This window comes from Corythoichthys intestinalis, chromosome 1 (genome assembly GCF_030265065.1).
Source record: "Corythoichthys intestinalis isolate RoL2023-P3 chromosome 1, ASM3026506v1, whole genome shotgun sequence".
Classification (NCBI taxonomy): domain Eukaryota; kingdom Metazoa; phylum Chordata; class Actinopteri; order Syngnathiformes; family Syngnathidae; genus Corythoichthys; species Corythoichthys intestinalis.
Window position 1 is genome coordinate 39,227,112 of NC_080395.1, and position 20,120 is coordinate 39,247,231.

The 20,120-nt window shown below is 40.2% G+C and overlaps 1 protein-coding gene across 2 annotated transcripts in view; it reads left to right on the forward strand.

The window, feature by feature from the left end:
* elp4 (elongator acetyltransferase complex subunit 4) overlaps positions 1 to 20,120 on the forward strand; it is a 117,047-nt gene that overhangs the window by 27,743 nt on the left and 69,184 nt on the right. For both annotated transcript variants that reach the window (XM_057839807.1, XM_057839818.1), the window contains 2 exons: positions 3,538 to 3,726; positions 13,392 to 13,500. In XM_057839807.1, coding sequence (XP_057695790.1) covers positions 3,538 to 3,726; positions 13,392 to 13,500 — 298 coding nt within the window. The remainder of the gene's footprint in view (positions 1 to 3,537; positions 3,727 to 13,391; positions 13,501 to 20,120) is intronic.

Below are 20,120 nucleotides of genomic sequence, written 5' to 3' on the forward strand. Positions count from 1 at the left end.
TTTTTTTTTTTTTTTAACCAAAATTTAGACATGAATTAATGATTCTAAGCTAAAAATGACAGACATTTTGAATAATAATTACTTACATTCTTTTTATGGCTAGGTTGAAACAAAAGCAGTTGCGTGATGTCTGTAAACGTGGGTTTTCAGGGTAAAACGGACAAATTAAAAATAGTTTGGAGGCTTAGTGCGCCATGAATCTGCTATGGCAGCATATAGACATATTGTTCTATCAAACACAACAGTTCTTTTGGCTTAAAATACAGCAGTTTGTTTTAGAGAGGGGTGCAAGAGCAGAAACTGCTTTTTCAGTCTTGTCTTGTGTTTTCTGCCATATATCATGGGTGGGCAAACCGGTCTTCCAGACCCGCAGTGGGTCCTGGTCTTTGTTCCAACCGATCCAGCACAGACAATTTAACCAATGAGGTATCTGTGGAAACAAGCAGCACCTGACTGCAATCAACTGAGTGCTCTTGTAAGACACCAGATTGGTGATAAGGTGTCATCTTGATGGTTTGGAACGAAACCTGCACCCACTGCGGCACTTTGTGGAACAGTTTGCCCACCCCTGGTCTATATGGTCAGCCACTTGTTTTTGGTTTGAATTTACTGGCAATGTTTCCCCAATGTTTCTATAGACCCTACCCACGTGACGTCACAACTCCGCTCTCCTGAATGGTACCGCCCACTTGTCCGTCAAAACATAGTGTTAACCTGTTACGGCTATGTACATTTCTCCTATTTACGGCGTGTTTTTCTGCTCCTTAACATTAATAATCAAAATGGTGAAGGCGTGTGTGGCTGTTGGTTGCACTAACAGAGAAGATGGAAGGAGAGACTTGAAGTTTTACCGTATTCCGAGGGATCCAAACAGGAGAGCGAAATGGATGGCTGCAATTCGACGTGAAAACTGGGCACCAAAAAATCACCACAGACTATGTAGTAGTCATTTTATATCCGGTAAGATGCATTTAAGATATACTTAGAGGGTTTTGGGCTGACAAATAACCACAATTAAGATCATTGCGAGGCTAATCGCCGACAACATACGACGTAGTACGACATAGTTTCAAATTCAAGATGTTTGTGACTTCCCTTTCTTCCACCACCGTTATTTTTTGAATAATATTTAGCTGGTACCAAGTGAAAGAAACTGGCCTCGTCTACGGGGCTGACAAATAACCACAATTAAGATCATTGCGAGGCTAATCGCCGACAACATACGACGTAGTATGACATAGTTTCAAATTCAAGATGTTTGTGACTTCCCTTTCTTCCACCATCGTTATTTTTTGAATAATATTTAGCTGGTACCAAGTGAAAGAAACTGGCCTCGTCTACGGGGCTGACAAATAACCACAATTAAGATCATTGCTAGGCTAATCGCCGACAACATACACGTATGTATGTAGTGAGAGTGCTATCGCTAAACCATATAAACATTAAAAGCCTTAACTCCATTGACAAACGACATGAAATACATTAGACATGACAGTGGATGTTAGCAATAACAAAAGATTTTGAATTGAAAATTTCGAAACTCACCTTTCCAAGCACAAGATAGATTCCTGCCGAATTTTCGGTGACGAGGACCTGTTTCACCCAACCAGCAACGAAGTATTTATAAGCCTCCAAGCTCTTGAAGTTTTTCAAATTTTCGTGAGAATAGGCTGATTTTGTGTGGACAAGATAATTGTAAATATCAGCGTAGCAGATGTCAGGCAGACAGGGCGAAGACAGTGGGTCGAAAAACATCGATTTGGGCATCAAATATGGATCTGGCGACTGTATAGAACGAAGCTTTTCCACATAACGCCTTTTATGCAACACATCCAGTGAGTTTACGGCATCAGAAAGCACCGGGTCTTCCATGAAATGCATTTTAAATTCCTCGATCAATTGAAAACAATGCTAATACAGAGACAAAATGACGGACAAGTGGGCGGAACCACACAGCGAGCACGTGGTTTTGTGACGTCGGTGGGTAGGGTATATAGGCTGAACTATAGGAGTAAGTTTGAGCTATCTTTCTGATGTCACCACAGCAACGTTCATCTTGCAAAAGTTCCCTCCTGTTGCCCTCCAGTCACCAACTTAAAGCCTGATTTGGCCTGGTAACAAAGAGAGACTATATATGATTATGACAAGCGCCCACATCCACTAATAATGCTCATTCTGAAGTGTTGTAAGTATTTTTTCCCAAAGTTTCCCTCTATCCTTTTGTGGGGAAACTATGAGCAAACTGTGGAAAAACTCAAACAATAAGGTTTGTTTTTCTTAGATTCCTGTGATACGTATCCTAACGAATCTTAGGTCATACTTTTAGGAGAGGAAGTAATGGCAAGCTGGGTGGAGGTAAATTTGGGAGGGTCTAGATAATAGGGAAGGAGGTCTGAAGTGGGTAAAGAGAAGCATAAAAAGAAAGAGCAAGCAAGTTTAAGCCGTGCTTTGTAAATCTCTCGTTGCTCTCACCTCAATACTCAGAGGACATCTCGAGGAAAAAACAAAAACAAAAGGCATTTGTACGAAAGGTTAAAACCCTCTCACAGTTTTGGACAGCCTCCTCCATTCTCTCACTTTCAGTGATATATATCTGACTGCACTTTTTCTCAGTCTTCATAGGAGTGGGATCCCGTTGATCCCTTGTTTTGGGGTGGGGTTTTTCAAGGGAAGTCACTCTAGCCTTACCAAGGCCCCTTTGGCTGTCGAGCCTCACTTTGGTGCCAAGAATGTGCTGGGGTTTCTGGGTGGCGGCCATATTGGAAGCCTGTCTGACAGGTCCATTGTGCGTGTGTCAGATGGCCTCTGTGATTGGGCAGTTGTGTCCACTCACGTTTGGGCACTGTATTGCGATCGTCTGTACTGCTGAGCCGACTGTCCAGACTCATATGGAGTTTGGGAATACAACCCAAAACACAGCACCTATAATTAAAAACGACAATCTGTTACTCTTCACATATACTGTGTGAACTTGGAATTGAATCTGTATACTTTTTTTTTTTAATCTTCTCTCTTTTTAATTTTACTGAGTTCATGATGTTTTAATAATTATTTACACTATTTGTTATTCTGAAGAGTATGCGAAAATTGAAAAGACTTATTTTCATCTATTTGAAAGAGTGAGGCAGGTGCCAAAAAAATCCAGATTGTGGGTATTCTAGTAAATATTAGGGAGAAAAAACCTGAAAACAAACAACTACTAAATTTACTTTTGGGAAAGTCTGGGAAATTCTCACCAAAGAAAAATGCTAAATTCTGTGTAACGCAATACATCACAAGCATGATATCGCAAATCAGATCTTTGCCATTAATTGCTCATTTATATGAAGAATACATAGAAATCAAAGATGATAAAAATAAGAAAATAATGACCTCTTGCCAGGCATGATCTTTTTACATCCAACCTAATTTTTTTAAATCAATAGAAAAAATAAGGAATGGACCCTTATTTTTCCAAACACTTTTATATGTAAGTAGATGTGCGGGTTGTTTAATCAATTTGCGTTGTATCCTTTGTCTTCGTTTTGCCTGTTTTAGACGAAGTCACGGAACATCCTACGTATCGGGCTTCACTCACTCGGATCACCACTGTGGGATGATGACCTGTGTTGCCAGGACAACCCAAAACACAGCCACGCCCTCACTACCTTTCTCTATGGGCTCCGGGCTTTGATGAGGTCATCACTATCGGTTGCAGTAGTTACTGTGCCTTCGCATTTGATTCAGGTAAGTCATCAAAACTTCAAGTTTCAGGGTAAATAAAACTACCTACTGTTGCCTGGGATAAAAGAAAGGGTTTGACGAATATATAAGTGTAGGCAAAATGAACTCTATACAACTTCCAAGTTTTCCATTTACACAAATGTGAACTGATAAGAAAAATGACATTTTTTTCATTTTTTTGTACTGTACATACAGTGGGGCAAATAAGTATTTAGTCAACCACTAATTGTGGAAGTTCTCCCACGTGAAAATATTAGAGAGGCCTGTAATTGTCAACATGGGTAAACCTCAACCATGACAGACAGAATGTGGAAAAAAAAAACAATCACATCGTTTGATTTTTAAAGAATTTATACGCAAATCATGGTGGAAAATAAGTATTTGGTCAATACCAAAGTTCATCACAATACTTTGTTATGTACCCTTTGTTGGCAATAACGGAGGCCAAACGTTTTCTGTAACTCTTTACAAGCTTTTCACACACTGTTGCTGGTATTTTGGCCCATTCTTCCATGCAGATCTCCTCTAGAGCAGTGATGTTTTGGGGCTGTCGTTGGGAAACACGGACTTTCAACTCCCTCCAAAGATTTTCTATGGGGTTGAGATCTGGAGAATGACTAGGCCACTCCAGGACCTTGAAATGCTTCTTACGAAGCCTCTTCTTTGTTGCCCTGGCTGTGTGTTTGGGATCCTTGTCATGCTGAAAGACCCAGCCATGTCTCATCTTCAATGCCCTTGCTGATGGAAGGAGATTTTCACTCATAATCTCTTGATACATGGCCCCATTCATTCTTTCCTTTACACAGATCAGTCATCCTGGTCACTTTGCAGAAAAACAGCCCCAGAGCATGATGTTTCCACCCCCATGCTTTACAGTGGGTATGGTGCAATTCAGTATTCTTTTTCCTCCAAACACGAGAACCTGTGTTTCTACCAAAAAGTTCTATTTTGGTTTCATCTGACCATAACACATTCTCCCAGTCCTCTTCTGGATCATCCAAATGCTCTCTAGCGAACCGCAGATGGGCCTGGACGTGTACTTTCTTCAGCAGGGGGACACGTCTGGCAGTGCAGGATTTGAGTCCCTGGCGGCGCATTGTGTTACTGATAGTAGCCTTTGGTACAGTGGTCCCAGCTCTCTGTAGATCATTCACTAGGTCCCCCCGTGTGGTTCTGGGATTTTTGCTCACCGTACTTATCATTTTGACGCCACGGGGTAAGGAGGGAGTTGAAAGTCCGTGTTGCCCAGCGACAGCCCCAAAACATCACTGCTCTAGAGGAGATCTGCATGGAAGAATGGGCCAAAATACCAGTAACAGTGTGTGAAAAGCTTGTGAATAGTTACAGAAAACGTTTGGCCTCTTCATCCTTCCCTGACTAGACTATTTCCAGTGAATACTTGATACAGAGCCCTCTAAACTCATGTTTGCATGGTTTCAATTAAAGATACACGATAATATCGGTCACCGATAATTATCGGCCGATAATGGCAATTATGACGTCACACAGATAATCCAGATAATAAAAAAATTCAACCGATAATGCAATCCGATAATTATATACTTGATTTTGCCTCCAAATGTGCTCAACCGAAGAATTCAGCACGCCGCCTCCTCAACCCCTCCCCTCTCTGAAGCCCCTGAGGGAGGAGGGGTTGAGGAGGCGGAGTTACAAGACAAGAAGTAGTTGAATATTATGGCGGCTGTTACTAAAAAAACGACGCTCTCGCCATCTGCGAAACATGTACCGTACAAGTTCCACGAGGCAGAAAGAACGCTTCCTCATTCAAAACCACTAACCCAGCAGCCATTTAAAACTGCATCACAAAGAATTTTGGAACATATACGAGGCTGCTGCTAGCAGGAATGCTAAAGCTATTGTAAACACTAAGCTAAACTACAGGGCTTGTGACGATACAGAGTCGGGCTGTTTGGAATGCAGTCCAAGGCGGGTGGTAAATTCCGACGGAGCCCGCCGCTTTGGCCAGTCCGGCAGGCCGCCGCCGCCTCGCCATAGGCGGGGCGGGCCGAGCCCGGTTCCCCGGCCTCTGGACCTCCGGCGAACACCCCGGTTTCTCGAGCGTTCCCCCACGGCGTGCAAGCAGAGCCAGGACCCGAATACGTCGCGGCGAACCGGCCGGGGCGGGCGGGCAGATTATCCGGTACGAATGTAGCTGCCGCCGAGACGAGACAGTTTTTTTTTTTACCTTAATGACACGAGAACCAAAGCCCTGGATAAAAGAAATAATGCAGTTTATACGACCACCATTCGTCATGAAAAAGTGATGTCCGGTAAGCAAGCTTATCATGACGGCACAGTGGTTATAAGATAATTTAAACATGGAGAAAACGAAGTCAGCCAGTCAATAATGCATTCAGAATGTGAAATGACGAGCGGTCAGATGACTTTGTAATGCTGCCTTTATTTTCGGTTTAATAAAACTCAGGCACAAAACAACACGGATGCGAGCGCAAACTCCGTCCAAATAGTACTGCCGTGTAGCAGTTTAGCTGCTGTAACGCAAATGTCGTGAAAGCCGCAAATGTAAACAAAGCGCTGCAGAATGGGTACATGACATCTCGCTCTTTTGAGGTAATCATTTTCACAGTGTGCAACAAAGCATATAACATTAGCAATCACTTTTCAAATTATTTAACTTATTTCTTTGCTCAATTACAGTCACAGTAGATAATCAAATTCTTAAATCAATATTCTGTAGCCACAAATATTATTCAAAATCTTTCCTTCTTCAACATTTTTTTTTTTTTTTTTTTTAGGATTAAGTATAATAATGTATTGCTTAAAACAAGGCTGTTAAGATTATTTTCAGCTAGCTATTTTTCTTCCAAGAAATCTGAGAGAAATACACTTGAAGCGATGGCAGATAATTTCACTTATTGCCAATAGATTTACACTTAAAACTGACTAGTTTTAAGGAGGTGTGTTTTGCAGCGGATTAATGTTATATATGTTAGGAATGGCTTACTTTTAAACGCATTTTTGTGCAACTTAGGTATTTACTCTGTAAGTAATTGTTGCCAAAGGTTTACCATTACACAATGTCAGACAATCTGTCATTATTTAGATGTTTGAATTGACGACTTGTTCATTCATTGTGTTGAAAAAAAGAGCAACAAATTATATTTTTGCACAGTAATATTTTCTTTTGTGTATACTTTAAAATTTTACATAAATCTTTTAATAGAATTATCGGCTTGACATTATCGGTTATCGGTTGGAATGAGGAGGAAATTATTGGTTATCGGTATCGGTTGAAAAATGCATTATCGTGCATCACTAGTTTCAATTAAATCAACCACTTTACACTTGAAGTGTGTGCATGTTTTATTCTCTTACAAATATTGTTACTTGTAATTGTGTACGTCTAGAGGTTTCCATTTGTGTTCTAGAAGGGGGTTGTTTGAGTGTGCCTACTTGAGTCTGTGTCCAGTATGGCCTCTCAGTGTGAAGGTAGAGTCATCTGCTGAGGCATATGGCAAAGCACAGACCTCCCCTGGATAGAAGACCAAAGAGGCACAATCACCAGAAGAGCCAATTTAGACTTATACTTTAAACTTATAGCTATTTCTTTTTTCTTTTTTTTTTAAACTCCTACACCTCCCCCCTTTAAAAACAAAATAGAGCAACTTTATAAATGTCCTCATTTTTCATCAAACATGTAAAATTAAAAAAAATTTTTTTTAAAAAGAACAGCAGGGATGCTAAACTTTGAGAACAGCTGGGTTGTCACAACATGCTCTGGCTCAACGCCTATATCCTCAGCACTCTTCGGCCTTGGCTTCGTTGAAGAAAGGTAGACTAGCTAACTAGCAGATGTCAGCTGTGGTGGGTGCGGTCCCCAGTCCCCCATCCGGCCTGGCCCTCAAACCCCTTAATCTGTGTCCTCCTCCTCATCCACCCTGGAGATAGAAGAGGAGGGGGAAATTTAGAGTAGAATCAGGTGTTGGCTGACCAGGCCAACATTGATTGGGCAACTTTTGAAATTTCTCTATAATTAAAACATTACTCTTCAGTTAGAGTGAATATTTATTGAGAGTTTTTAGCCATTTTTGTGATTGAAACCGTCTTCGTTGTATACTGTAATTCGCATAGTTAGTTAACTCTGGACCTTAAAAAAAGACTGTCTGGTAATAGCTCTGGGACAACTGTCCGACACTGCGATGGTCCCCCAATTCATTATTGAGCAGTTTGGGAAGCTGAGCCACTCACTGAAAGCATTCTCTTAGCAGCCTGGTGCCTCAGTCCATCTGAAACATTAATTAGCCTTGTCCTGGTGGTACTTCATTCTACTATCGTTCACTACCACACCCTTTCTGACAAAAAACGCACACGTTTTCCTCCTTAAAATTTATCCACATACATCTCACTTACTTGTCAGACTAAAATGGTTTTCTGCCCCATGCATAGAGCCTCTCTTTTCAATTTACGAGGTACAACTAGATAAATTATACTAAAATGCTACTCAAGAGATATATTGAAGTGATAGGTGAGTCATCTTTTGCTGCTATTAAGGCTAGGTTGTGTGTTGTGATGTAATCATGATGTCACATTTGACTACTTTTTAAAATGTTTTTTATTAATTCACATAACCTGAAGATGGATTATTAGATGTTACTGTATTACTATCCATTTAAGAATGTCCTACCATACTTCTTAAGTGTTGAACCATTCTTCTTAGGTGTTAAACCAACGATGCTATTTGGTGGTTTACGCTAAATAGTATTGTTATCATTGTTATATAGGTTCAAATATAAATTATTGATGGTCAAATACTGGACTAAACATATGCAAACTAACTCGTTTATTAACGAGCCTATTAACAAGAGTAATTACCATGAACTTTTTTCATTCAGTAATTGCCGATGGGTTTTATCTGTTTTATTTAGTAAAATAAATAGCTGTGGTCTGGTGATATACCAATATGAAAATTATATCAATATATTTTTAATGTAATATTGAATTATACTAGCTCCCTCGCTACTTCGTGCACTCAGTCCATCGCGGATTTGAAATGTAAGGATATATGCATCTATACATGTACAAATCTTTGTTTTATATATATGATATATATAAAATATATACATATATGTATATATATATCATAATTATTACATTTGCAGTGCTTAAAAATTATTATTATTATTAAAATATACATATAAGGTTTTTTTTGTTTGTTTGTTTTTGTAATTATACTTTGGGGGGAAAAGGGAAAACATGTCTTATATGTATCTCTTTTCAAAGCTGTTAAATCTGAATAAAACACATTGAACACACACAAAAAAAATTTTTTTAATTTGGTTTGTATTTTAATGTAAATAAGTGCTACCACTACTTTGCGAGGGGATCACTGTATATATTTATAGTTTTTAAAAAATTAGTAACTTAAGATTTTGGATAAACACAAGAACTCAAATTTTCAAGTTTCTTTTGTAACTTATTTTGATTATTTGTAACTCAATTTATCACTCCCGATTCCTTCAAATGAGTGCAGTGATAACTGCATGGTCAAGTTATTAATATGTTAGAAACCTGACAGAAAGATCAGTGTAAACAATGGCATGCTAATTGTATTCTAGGCACCTCACCCCTGGCTTTACATTTATGTTAATCGTAATTTCCTGAATATAACTCACACTTTTCCCCCCAAAATCAACTTGTAAAATCATGGTAAAATCATATATATATATATATATATATATATATATATATATATATATATATATATATATATATATATATATATATATATATATATATATATATATACACACAGTGCCTTGCAAAAGTATTCGGCCCCCTTGAACCTTGCAACCTTTCGCCACATTTCAGGCTTCAAACATAAAGATATAAAATTTTAATTTTTTGTCAAGAATCAACAACAAGTGGGACACAATCGTGAAGTGGAACAAAATTTATTGGATAATTTAAACTTTTTTAACAAATAAAAAACTGAAAAGTGGGGCGTGCAATATTATTCGGCCCCCTTGCGTTAATACTTTGTAGCGCCACCTTTTGCTCCAATTACAGCTGCAAGTCGCTTGGGGTATGTTTCTGTCAGTTTTGCACATCGAGAGACTGACATTCTTGCCCATTCTTCCTTGCAAAACAGCTCGAGCTCAGTGAGGTTGGATGGAGAGTGTTTGTGAACAGCAGTCTTCAGCTCTTTCCACAGATTCTCGATTGGATTCAGGTCTGGACTTTGACTTGGCCATTCTAACACCTGGATACGTTTATTTTTGAACCATTCCATTGTAGATTTGGCTTTATGTTTTGGATCATTGTCCTGTTGGAAGAGAAATCTCCGTCCCAGTCTCAGGTCTTGTGCAGATACCAACTGGTTTTCTTCCAGAATGTTCCTGTATTTGGCTGCATCCATCTTCCCGTCAATTTTAACCATCTTCCCTGTCCCTGCTGAAGAAAAGCAGGCCCAAACCATGATGCTGCCACCACCATGTTTGACAGTGGGGATGGTGTGTTCAGGGTGATGAGCTGTGTTGCTTTTACACCTAACATGTCGTTTTGCATTGTGGCCAAAAAGTTCAATTTTGGTTTCATCTGACCAGAGCACCTTCTTCCACATGTTTGGTGTGTCTCCCAGGTGGCTTGTGGCAAACTTTAAACGAGACTTTTTATGGATATCTTTGAGAAATGGCTTTCTTCTTGCCACTCTTCCATAAAAGCCAGATTTGTGCAGAGTACGACTGATTGTTGTCCTATGGACAGACTCTCCCACCTCAGCTGTAGATCTCTGCAGTTCATCCAGAGTGATCATGGGCCTCTTGGCTGCATCTCTGATCAATTTTCTCCTTGTTTGAGAAGAAAGTTTTGGAAGGACGGCCGGGTCTTGGTAGATTTGCAGTGGTCTGATGCTCCTTCCATTTCAATATGATGGCTTGCACAGTGCTCCTTGAGATTTTTAAAGCTTGCGAAATCTTTTTGTATCCAAATCCGGCTTTAAACTTCTCCACAACAGTATCTCGGACCTGCCTGGTGTGTTCCTTGGTTTTCATAATGCTCTCTGCACTTTAAACAGAACCCTGAGACTATCACAGAGCAGGTGCATTTATACGGTGACTTGATTACACACAGGTGGATTCTATTTATCATCATCGGTCATTTAGGACAACATTGGATCATTCAGAGATCCTCACTGAACTTCTGGAGTGAGTTTGCTGCACTGAAAGTAAAGGGGCCGAATAATATTGCACGCCCCACTTTTCAGTTTTTTATTTGTTAAAAAAGTTTAAATTATCCAATAAATGTTGTTCAACTTCACGATTGTGTCCCACTTGTTGTTGATTCTTGACAAAAAAATTAAATTTCATATCTTTGTTTGAAGCCTGAAATGTGGCGAAAGGTTGCAAGATTCAAGGGGGCCGAATACTTTTGCAAGGCACTGTATATATAAAGACCGATTTTTTTTTTTTTTTTTTTTTTTTATTGACACGGCCATGTTGTGTTGAAGAAACGTATGCGGCGATCCGTTGCCGACCATTACGGTACGTGATGTCACCATTTTGTTTCGGTCGTGGCGAGCTAGGGAACGTATCAATCAACGGAGCTAATCCACGTTGCTTTATTGACATTTAGGCTGCAACAAAATATTGTAGCAATGTCTGTCTCACATGCAACCCACGGAATATAACTATCTTTCCGGCTGTTCCCTCAACAAAATACCTCCCCAGGGAACTATACAATGTGCCAACATAAGTTCCACCGGTGAATTCTGTTATAACTCGCTACACAGTAATACTTCACTCTGATTGGTCGAATGATTTCGTCTGTGTTAAATTCTGCTTTTTTCACTCTTCATAAAGAACAGAATTTAGTTTCTTGAACTCATTTGAGTCAACGTTTATTGCAGCTCCGCAACTCGGACCGTAACAAATGTAACACAACACAGACTTTCTGCGTCCGTCAACTATATCTGTCCCTCGGGTAACTCAAATCCAAATAACAATAGTTCCTATTGTTACATTCTAGTCAACAGCGATGCGCTCTTCTGATTTCCGACCTAAATCACCACTTATATTTTACCGTATCAATCCATGGAAGAAACATTTATTCCTCATGATGAAACGAGCTAGTTACACAGCAGCCTTTAAAAGAAAAGTCACATCTGTTTTGTTTTCTCCTGGAGTCTGGTAAGTTGAAGAAGTTGTCAGATCATATTATTACCGTACATATTGTCAGTGTAATGTAATGTTTTAAACTACCAATGTGCTATGCTTGTGCTGTGTTTCACCAGTCAGTAAAATGACATTTCTGTATCTGTACAAGAGCTCTGTTTTCTTTTTTTTTTTTTTTCTATTTATTGATACTAAAATTAGGGTGCGCGTTATACACGGGTACAATAATTTCCCCTAGATTTTACAAGTAAATTTTGTCGTGCGCGTTAAACACGGGTGCGCCTTATATGCGGGAAATCACGGTATTTTACACACTCCTACACTATATCATGTGCTGAGCTCCTTTGTTTCAGTTTTTCTATTTTTTACCTGAGGATTAATGACTGCAAGTGCCTTGATTTAATTTATACTGATTTATAAATTTGTGAAGTGATATTGTTGGACAATATCTGAAGTTGAACATTCCCTTCTCATATATATTTTTTATATTTGGTATAGACATGCTTTAATTGAAAAATGAATTAAAAGTTACAAATTCCTTCTTTTTTTGAATACTTAATAATTTGAATGACTACTTTTTACTTATAGTAAGTCGTCTTATTCTAAAATAACCATTCTCTTGCTTGAAGACATTTTAAACTACTCTATCCACCTCTGCTTGTGGCCTTAGAAGCCCTGCATAGACAAAGTTTTAGTCCGTTATTATTGACCACAGTTAGTGTTGTGAATAATTTGTTGTAACCAAACTTACAGAGGCTTTTAATTGCATGCGTGCAAGTGACCTCAGATACCCCGTAAGTGCTAGCAGCCTTGGCTAGTAGGATGTGCATTCTTTAAAACTAGGACAAAAATGAAAAGGCTGAAGAAAGAGTGGGGAAAAGACATGGAGGCATGAAAACTGCATTAGGCTGTGGCAGCCAACACACAGAGAAGGATTTGAATGATTCAGAAGGCTAAGGGATTAATAATGCAGGACTCCCTCTCTCCCTCCATCCCAATGTCCCTCACTCTCCCCTCCTCCACTCCTCGTATTCTCTGCCTCGCCCCTCCTTGTGTAGTTTATGTTGAAATTTCTTCCAACCTACTGTATTCACCATAGATTGTTTCTCTCCGTTTCATTCTCACTCACCTCTCCCATGCGCTACCTCCCTCACCAAGTCCTTAACCCAACCAATAGGGGGAGCTCTCCTCATCAAGCATGTAATGATTGCTTCTACCTCCCCTCTATCCTCTCCTGCTGCAAGTGGTTTCAGCATTACTAGTATATGCTGAAGTGAAATCACTTTTGACTTTTGCTTATTGACGCTTCTATCACTACATGCATCACTTTGCGTACTTATACATGCATTTGACTGCCCTGGCCTTGTCTGTCAAGACCTCCATCCAGCAACACCCTCACCTGAGACCAGAGGCAGGAGTGACCTGGCCACAGGAATGATGACCTAATTTAATTGTAACACTGCTGGCCCATCAGGAGGCTGTTAATTACCTGTCCATGTTTCTCTCTTCATTTTGCAGAGCAAAACTCTAATGGGCAGCATAACCAGGCTATGTGACAATGCCATAGCCCTGGAATCATTCAAAGGCTCTGAGAGGGAGACCAGCCCACTCTACAAAGATTACCATGGTAAGAACACACACTCCCTCTTATCTCTCTGTCTCGGTTCCATCAAATACACACATGCACACAAGCAGTGCATTAAGGCTCTAGCTAGGCGGTGGATAGAGGCAGGGCAGCCCCCTTGCAGGCCGGGCTGTCAGTGTGCGTTAGTGTGCTGCTGCTCAATCAGACGTGCTCCTCAGTAGACAGGCCGGGGGGGATTCAGCTGCCACGCTGTACCCCCTCCTCCTCGCACCCTCACCCCCTCCATCCCTGCCTCCCCTCCCTCCCTCCAGCAGAGCCTCTCTCTCCTCTCTCGCCCCCTCACCATCCCCAGTCCCATACCCCTGAGGCTCTGGAGCAGGGCAGGCCAACACTGGGGAATCGATATTCTCACCATCACTCTCTTTTCCTCTCTGCCTCTATCTCTCTATCCCTCACTCAATGTCTCCGTGGCCAGCATGCCCTGCTAATAAATGGGGGCAAGTCTTCTTCGCCTCCAGCAGGGGAGGAGAACATCGGTAATGGACGATGGAGAGACGGTAGCAAAGAAAAGGGAAGGGGGGGCCGGAGTTTGCTACCTTGGACCTCCCCATCACTTTGCCACTAAGGTTTCACCATCCCTTCTTTTCCTTGCGCGCATCTTCTCTCTTCTATCGCTATATCACACTCGCCACACATAAAGGTCAGAATAAGCGGTTAGGGTATTTTTAGCCATGCCTTTCGAACTCTCTTGCTCACTCTTTGCCCCCCTCCCCTTTTCTCCGCTTCCCATGCCTGCAGTTAGACAGCCTCGATTGTGACAGATGAAGAGATGAGAAGTAAAAACATTCAATAGCAGATTTTGGTTTCATCTAGCATTTTTTATTTAGCCAACACATTTTTAAAGTAATGACATCCTTTCGCTGTAAAATGCCAGGTGACGTACATTTATCAGAACTGTACTGTCCTACATTATAGCACATATTTGTATTTATTTTTTTTTTATTAGTACTTGCAACTAATATTAACCCTTTATATGGCAAGTGGCAATTTTTAGTAGTGTTAAAAAAATTTAAATATTAAACTTAACCCCATAGAGACCTGATATCCCCATACGGGGACATCACATTTTTGGTCATGTAGCTCACAATATTGACATTTGGTATACAAGTGTGGCCAACATTACACAAAATGTGATGTTCACATTTAAAACACAAATATACTCTGGTTTTGTTTCTAAGTTTGTTTTTTCCATAGGATTTAACTCATTGGTTGCTCTTGACAGCGGTAAACGTCCAATCCAGTCAAAATGGCCTCATCAATGGCAGCCTATGTGTTAAATGAGTCTTCTAAAAAGGGTTAATTGCCAACAACATATTTAAACAAAAGTAATGTCCTTAATCTGTCCGAGTAATTCTGCTTGTGTCATGAAATACATCAACGTGTACAATTGTTTTGATGTGTGTTCATGGGTGCAGACGCATCTGGTATGAGCGCGAGATGACTGCGAGTGTGCGTGCGTGAGTGTGCGCGTTTGCGGCAGCAGTTCAGGGCTGCTCAAAGCATGCTGGGAAGCCTGTCACCGCAAATCAGGCAAGGGAAACTCACCCAAGTGCACAGAGGAGAGAGCTCGCCATCCCCCACTTTCTCTGTTTGTCTTCCTTTCTCCATTACTCCCTAGATCCCTCTACTTCTCTCCCACGCTCATTTACACCAACCCACTTGTACAGTACTTTTACAGTTTCATCAAAATGAAACTTTGCCGTCAATGAACTAATAAACGACAAGCTATGCTTCTACTAACTCCTACACTGCCCACTATGATATTGTCTGCCTTTTCTATCATACACTTTGCTCTTTGCCGGGTAAAATTTGGTTAATGGTGCACATGTTCCACAAACGGAAAGAAAGGGATTACAAATGTTGGACAGAGTTATAACAAGTTTTTTCAGTTACTTTTTGAACTTCCGGTACACATTTCTTTATAACCATAATTAAAATCATAATCGACTTTGGTTTACACATTAAGAGATGACTGTAAACCAGGGGTCCCCAAACTACGGCACATTTGGTTAGTGTTATTTATTTCCTGGCTTTTTTTCTGTGAAGAACCCAGAGAGGGTTATTTGGTTATTATCTATTTAATTAATAGCGTTATTGTAGGAAAGCCCCATTACATGTTTGTGCTTTCGTTTAATTGTTACTACGCTGGCCCTTTAAGAAAAGCGACGCGCTGTCTCTCCTCCCTTCACTGCCGGTGTAGGCGCACTATCCTATTCCCCTCACTATCCACTCACTCTCGTTATATGATTGGCCGAAGAGTCGAAATGCTCTTCCGTGAAATGCCTGTTTAAAAATGTTCCCGTTGTTACTTCTTAGGTTCGCTTAAAAGTGCCCATTTAAAAAGGAAAAGCGATGGATGATACTACACACAGAGCATATTATTAACAAATGTTAAAGTTGTATAATCATATAGCGAGAATAAGGAACGTCACTGACAAGCGCAGGCCCCCTTCGAGTGGATAGTGAGGGGAATAGGATAGTGCACCTACACCGGTGTACACGAGTCACTTTTTTCCTCCTTTCACTGCCTGCGGTTCGTTCCTCAAGCTGCCGTCCTGTTTAGTGGCAATCCAAGTGTTGTGTGTGAATGAGAGAGGTGGGTATATTGCAGAAGTGTGCCTTGGCAGAGCATAAACACATTTGGCAGATGAGGGTCCCTTGTATTCGTTAGCCGCCACGAGCTAATCGCTAATGCTAATCGTTGGCCCCTTTGGCTACATGGTGGATGCTGAATTTTGTTTGTTGCCAATTCACTTATCTAAATTGTTAGTTATTTTCCTGCTTAATGTGTATGCTCATTATTGTGAATGAATAGCATTGTATGCATTATGTAAGCAGTGTATTTCATTTATATTATATTTAATGTTGTTCCTGTTAATATAGATATGTTTATAATACAGTATATATTTATAGGTTAAATATATTTAACTGACATATATTTTAACTGACATGTTATATGGTTATCTTGTATTCACAGAAACCACAATACAACAAAATAAATCTCATACTCCTTTCATCATCATTAAAGGAAACAAATAAATCCTGAACGTCCCCTGTTGATTCTCTGATCAGAGTCACAACTCCATAGCGTTGCCAGCTTTATACCACACACCCACAGAGGGATCCCCAGTCAAATTAACCCTCTTTTTCAGTATTATTATTTATTATTATTATATAATATATTATTATTTTATTTACTTTTGTTCCGTGAAGAATCCAAAAAGGGTTATTTGATTGTGGGTTTCTGAAAAACAATACAATTTTACATTTAGGCACTCCTGCAATCGTCACACTTTTTCTGTTACAAACTGACCCCGGCCCCTCATCAGAGAAGGGATAAGTTATGTGGCCCTCACAGGAAAAAGTTTGGGGACCCCTGCTGTAAACAGTTTGAACATAATGCAAACAAAAGACAGCAAAAATCCCAAATAATTTTCAGAATTTATAATGAGCAGGTTGTTAAAACCTGAGTTATTTGTTTTGGTGTAAGGGGGAACTACTAAGGTGGAGCAGGCACCCTAACCTTAAAGAGCATACGACATGAGAAAAAAAGTCTTAAATGGCATTATTATGTGAATTAGAATCATATTTTGAGACAATTCGACTATATACAACAATTTAGCAAAGCACAGATGACGAGAAATTAGTCTTTTAATCTGCCGGTTAGCCACGCCTACCATTATAGGGCTTTAGCGTCCCCAACAGGTGGATGACGTCAGTGGTAGACTGGGCTCATCGGTTTTACTATTCAGCCCATTGAGGGGGAATTATTCAGAACGAGGAAAACGCGACGAAGAGAGCCGCAAAATGTCATTGTTTCAGTCTCTCTACTCCAATATTTTTACAGGATATTCTTTTTATCCAAGTATTTTTCCCCAATAGCTATATAAATGGCTTGAGAAGGACCAGTCAGCCCGTCGAGGGGGAACTATTCAGAACGAAGAAAACGCGACGAAGAGAGCTGCAAAATGTCATTGTTTCTGTCTCTTTACTTCAATATTTTTACAAGATATTCTTTTTATCCAAGTATTTTCCCCAATTGCTAAATAAATGTCATGGTCATGACAAATACCAGTCTTGTGCTAAATGGAATATGAAATCATAAAAATGCATTTATTCAGGACGACATGGCAAAATTACTCCATAATGGTCAAAACTGTCGACTTCACCTTTACTGTCGCACCTCCCGAACGATATTTTATGACACCTAAATTGGACATATGTCATTTCCCTTCCCCGGCTTTGGAGAATGTAAACAAACCAAAAGGCGTGACAGCTAGCCGACATGCTAACCCGAACCGAGTGATGTTTCAAAGTCTTCCAAGCAGAAAATCACACATAACTAGCCTGGATTATTGGACATGACGACTGGGTTGTCGATTGTCTTTGTGGATTGGCAAACCGCCCGGCGGAGAGCAATTTACAGTTCGTTCCCCGGAGGAGGGTGGCTGCAGTTGTTGTGCAGCTAACGTGCTGCTAATGTGCATGGGGAGAGCTTTTTACATGCCTATCAATGATCAAACATAAGTAGTCCTTTATTTAAAGAAAGTTTGTAGTGTTTACTTTGTAATAGCTGTATTAGTATTTGACATAATACTAAACAAGATGTTTACTCACTTACTCGTAAGTCCAATGCTCCCACAGTAGTCGTCGGGCTTGTTTTGGCCAATATCCACGGTGAATGGTAACCTTTTGAAACTCCAAAAAGGCGCATACGCCTCTCCCTCATACAGAATGATTTTTCTGCAGCCGTTTGGCTGGCGTGATGCGAAAAATAAACGTATTAATCCGCAAAATCAGCTGAATCCTTCGTCATCATACACAACAATACGCTGTATAGTGAAGAGGACGCCTTCCACCGTACACGTCACAGCGCCCTCCTCGTCAATGCAAGACCGAAGCCGGAAGTCACTCATTTTAATGGCGCGGGATTCAAAAAACTAAATATATATAGCGATCGCTTCCACACACATCCAAGCGGTCCATAGCATTCAGGAGCATAAAATACCACGTGTATTATGAAATAAACATTCTTTTTCGTGTCACATGCACTTTAAGGGATGTCTTATGATTTTTTTTCTCCATAAGAAATGATAATAATCGTCTTTACTTTTATAATGAACACAAAAGAAACGTGTTTCTGCTACTTTTAGTCACTTGCATACTGTTGTAAAAAAATAAATAAAACTTGAAGATTGGAATCAAACAATTAATTTAAAAACTTTAACGGTTCCAATGTACAATGTAGGGCTGCAGCTAGCGATTATTTTAGTAGTCGATTAATCGATAAACTAGTTAGTTTGAATAATCAAGTAACTGGACAAGGAACATAAGAAATTAAAATAGCTGAGCTGAGCCTCAAACGGTAAGAAAAAATAAGGATCTAAGTACAACAAAAGAACAATTGGCTAACTTACAGTTGTGGTCAAAAGTTTACATACACTTGTGAAGAACATAATGTCATGGCTCTCTTGAGTTTCCAGTTATTTTTACAACTCTGATTTTTCTCCGATAGAGTGATTGGAACAGATACTTCTTTGTCACAAAAAACATTCATGAAGTTAGGTTCTTTTATGACTTTATTATGGGCTAAAAGAAAAAATGATCAAATCTGCTGGGTCAAAAATATACATACATGGATCTGAAAAAGCGAATCATTGACTTGAACAAGTCAGGAAAGTCACTTGGAGCCATTTCAAAGCAGCTGCAGGTCCCAAGAGCAACAGTGCAAACAATTGTTTGTAAGTATAAAGTGCATGACACTGTCTTGTCACTGCCACGATCAGGAAGAAAACGCAAGCTATCACCTGCTGCTGAGAGAAAATTGGTCAGGAGGGTGAAGATTCAACCGAGAATCACCAAAAAGCAGATCTGCTAAGAATTAGAAGCTGCTGGAACACAGGTGTCAGTGTCCACAGTCAAGCGTGTTTTGCATCTCCATGGACTGAGAGGCTGCCGTGCAAGAAGGAAGCCATTGCTCCGGCACCTTAAGGCTCGACTGAAGTTTGCTGCTGATCACATGGACAAAGATAAGACCTTCTGGAGGAAAGTTCTGTGGTCAGACGAAACAAAAATCAAGCTGTTTGGCCACAATGCCCAGCAATATGTTTGGAGGAGAAAAGGTGAGGCCTTTAACCCCAAGTACACCATGCCTACCGTCAAGCACGGTGGTGGTAGTATTATGCTGTGGGGCTGTTTTGCTGCCAACGGAACTGGTGCTTTACAGAGAGTAAATGGGATAATGAAGAAGGAGGATTACCTTCAAATTCTTCAAGATAACCTAACGTCATCAGCCCGAAGATTGGGTCTTGGGTGCAGTTGGGTGTTCCAACAGGACAATGACCCCAAACACACATCAAAAGTGGTAATGGAATGGCTAAATCAGACCCCAAACACACATCAAAAGTGGTAATGGAATGGCTAAATCAGGCTAGAATTAAGGTTTTCGAATAGCCTTCCCAAAGTCCTGACATAAACCCCATTGAGAACTTGTGGACAATGCTGAAGAAACAAGTCCATGTCAGAAAGCCATCAAATTTAACTGAACTGCACCAATTCTGTCAAGAGGAGTGGTCAAAGATTCAACCAGAAGCTTGCCAGAA